Source organism: Entamoeba histolytica, genomic scaffold, assembly GCF_000208925.1.
Source record: "Entamoeba histolytica HM-1:IMSS scf_1104750517987 genomic scaffold, whole genome shotgun sequence".
Classification (NCBI taxonomy): Eukaryota; Evosea; order Mastigamoebida; family Endamoebidae; genus Entamoeba; species Entamoeba histolytica.
The window spans coordinates 1-3,405 of NW_001915561.1; the positions used below are offsets into that span (position 1 = coordinate 1).

The 3,405-nt window shown below is 20.5% G+C and overlaps 1 protein-coding gene across 1 annotated transcript, besides 3 other annotated features; it reads right to left on the reverse strand.

Annotated features, from left to right (window-relative positions):
* Nucleotides 1-261: 261 nt before the first annotated feature.
* Nucleotides 262-819, reverse strand: EHI_112690 (uncharacterized protein; the record flags this gene model as incomplete). Its single annotated transcript, XM_648941.1, has 1 exon — nt 262-819. One exon carries the CDS (start codon nt 817-819, stop codon nt 262-264), a length of 558 nt encoding a protein of 185 aa, XP_654033.1.
* A 554-nt stretch (nt 820-1,373) lies between these two features.
* Nucleotides 1,374-1,609: a repeat region.
* A 1,472-nt stretch (nt 1,610-3,081) lies between these two features.
* Nucleotides 3,082-3,345: a repeat region.
* Nucleotides 3,346-3,356: 11 nt separating this feature from the next.
* Nucleotides 3,357-3,405: a repeat region.

Here is a 3,405-nt window from a genome sequence, read left to right on the forward strand (position 1 = left end):
ATTTTACATCATTAAATTAGACACTTTTTATTTCATATTTCTAATTTTTACAATAAAAATACCCCATTTATTTCTTCTTTTATTACCTCTTTGTGATTTATTATTTTTATATTCTTCTTCTACTTTCTTTTTATTCTTTTATATATTTATATTCTTTTTATATTATTTGTTTTTCGTTGTTTTTCTATTTCTTTCTTCTATTATTTATCAATTTTATATTCATTTATTCATTATTCTTATTTCTTTTTTATTAATTCTTTATTATTTAAAGCAATATTCTGGTATTCTTGCATTCTTCTTGAGTAATTCTTCACATCCACATCCATAAAAACATCCTTTTCCAAATGATGTAATTGTTGATGGTATTTTAATTGTTCTTATTGTTGAACATTCATAAAAACAACAATTTCCTATTTTACTAACACTTGTTGGTATTTCAATACTTCTTAATGAATAACATCTATTAAAACATCCTTTTTCTATTTCATTTACACTTGTTGGTATTTCAATTGATTCTAGTGATGTACAATATTTAAAACAATAGTCTCCTATTTTACTAACACTAGTTGGTATATTAACTGATGTTAGTGATTTACATTCACAAAAACATCCATTTCCTATTTCACTAACACTTGTTGGAATAAATATTATACTTAATCTTGTACATTCTTTAAAACATTCATTTCCTATCATTTCAATATGTGTTGGTATATTGATTTCCTGTAAATCATTACTTCCACTAAAACATCCGTCTGATATTCCATAGTATCTTTCTGGTATGTTTCTTCCATATTTCTCTCGATCTTCAATTCCAAACATATTTTTATTTTGTAGTTACTTCTTCTTTAAATTTTGTGGAATGATGAATTATTATTTCTATTTTATTCCAATGATGTTTGTCATTTTTTATTTTCTATTTTATCGTTACATAAATGAAGAAAATATTATCATCATTCTTAATGTCTTGTTATTTATATTTATTTTATCTAAAATTATGTTTGTTTTCTTTTCTGTCAAATTTAGTTTCGTTAATATTATTGTGTCGTTATTTTTATTTTATTATATAACATAAATGTTGTTTCATTGGTATTTATATTTTTTCTTGTCATCATTTTCTTTTTATTTCTCTTTTTGTCTTTTGTGTTTATTACCCCCATTTTATTTTCTTATTTTTATTATCCTTCTTTTATTTTCTTTTGACTATTTCCATTTATTTATTATGTTGTTTATTTCTTTATTCTTTATAACTTCTTTCCTATCTTCAATTTTTTAAATTTAAATTTAAATACTTTTCAAATATGTTTTATTTCTTCAGTGTTATGACTCTTCTTATTATCATTCATTCTTATCATTTCTTTTTAAAATAATTAAATAAAACTAGTTAATTAAGTATTATTACAACTTGTTTCTATTCTTCTTTGTTTCAATGACACTAATCACATCCATTCACTTCCCACTATGAAATTCATTCCTTTTACTTATCATATCCTTTATGTTTTCTAGAAGTATGAGTAAAACACCTCTTTATTTTATTTATTCCAATCAATATCTTCTCATTCATTTTTACTTCTTCCTTTTTAATCCTTTTGTTTGACTTATACTTTATTTTGTTAAGGAGAGAGAGTAAAGCATTACCACTGTATTATGACTACTTCCTTTTTTCTTAACCACATTTTATCATATACTTTTCATTATTTTATTTTGATTATTTAATAACATTATTAACATCATTCATTCCAATTGATAATTCATTAATAAACAAAAATATAATCATTGTGACTAAATTAAAAATTAGAATAATAAATAATTTTTTTAAAGCGTAATGTAAAATTATTTAATCATTTTTATTCAATCATAACATTACAAATTTATTTTTATTTAATGATGTTTGAATTTCAAACTAATAAACAAAAACAAACTGTCATGTTAAATTATCGATAAATTTATTCGTTTATTTTTAAATATTTTCTATTTCTTTTATTTCAAAAATATATTTTTTTATGTAAAAATTAAATAAAAACAACAATAATGTTTATGTAACATTCGATAAAATATTTTGTTGTTTTTCATTTAAATAAAATATGTTGTGAAGAATATTTCAAAAAAAGTAGAATTGTAGTTATTTATTTCAAATGAAAATGAAATGTTTTTTAATAATAAACAACATTCATCAAATTGATAAATATTTAACATGTTTAATTGTTATTTAAAACGATTATCAATTAACAACAATCAATAAATATTAACAAATTAAATTATTTATCAATTGAAATACAAGTGATTGAAAAATGCAATTTGTAAATTCAAAATGAAGAAGAATGATTTGAAAGAAAATAATACCGCAAAATCAGAAAGTAAAGAAACAAAATGAATATAATGAGAAAGTGATAAATAAGATATGTTTATTATTGATACATTCGCGTTACAAGACACAGAAGAATGAAAAGAGTGTATCTGAATAAATAGTTGATTATATTAAAAAAAGAATAAAAAGAATTTTAAATAATTAATATTGTTTTGAATTTCAACCAGAATTTACATAAAATAATAAAACAATGGATAAGATAATATGGAATATTTTTTCCAACGTTAGACATTTAGAGACATGTTTGTATCGTGTTGATTAAATGTTAATGTTATATTCATAAAGAAGTTCATAAAGAAGAAAAGAAGAAAACAAAAGTAGATAAATAACAACAAAAATTATTGAAATTTTAAATGGAATAACTGGAAAATATTCATTTTTAATGTAATTTGGTGAATCAAAATGTTTATATTGTTATTATAATACATAAAGATAATATGGAATTGTAATGATGATGACAAGGATAATATTATTAACATTAATTAATGTAGAATAAATGAAAAAGAGATAATTGATTATCATAATATTACTGAAGAAAAAGATAAAAAAGAATAAAACATTAAACAAGAAAAGAATAACAAAATAAATAAAAATAAAGAAATTACAAAGAAATAAAAGAATGAAATACATAGAAGAAATTAATTATTGTGATTTGGAAATTGAAAGAACTGAAATTAAATTAATTATTCTTCATCAAATTAACAAGAAATAAGTGAAAGAAATAATTAATTAAGTGTTATTAGATTTTTAATTTATTCTTCATTGCTCAGTGGTGAATAATCACATCCCTTTGCTGTTTAAAAAGAGTAATATTTTTGTTTAACTTATCATTGATGTTTTTGTATGAGTATGAGGAAAGCACTTCTTTCTTTTATTTCTTCTTATTAAAATATTCTCAATTTTCTTTCTGCTTATTCTTTCTTTTTTATCCCTTGTTTGTTTTCTGCCTTAATTTTAAACATTTTCTTTTTTCTTATTTTTACTTTATTTTATGAAAGACCCTATAATATTCCCATGCTTCGAATATCCCAGTTATTGTC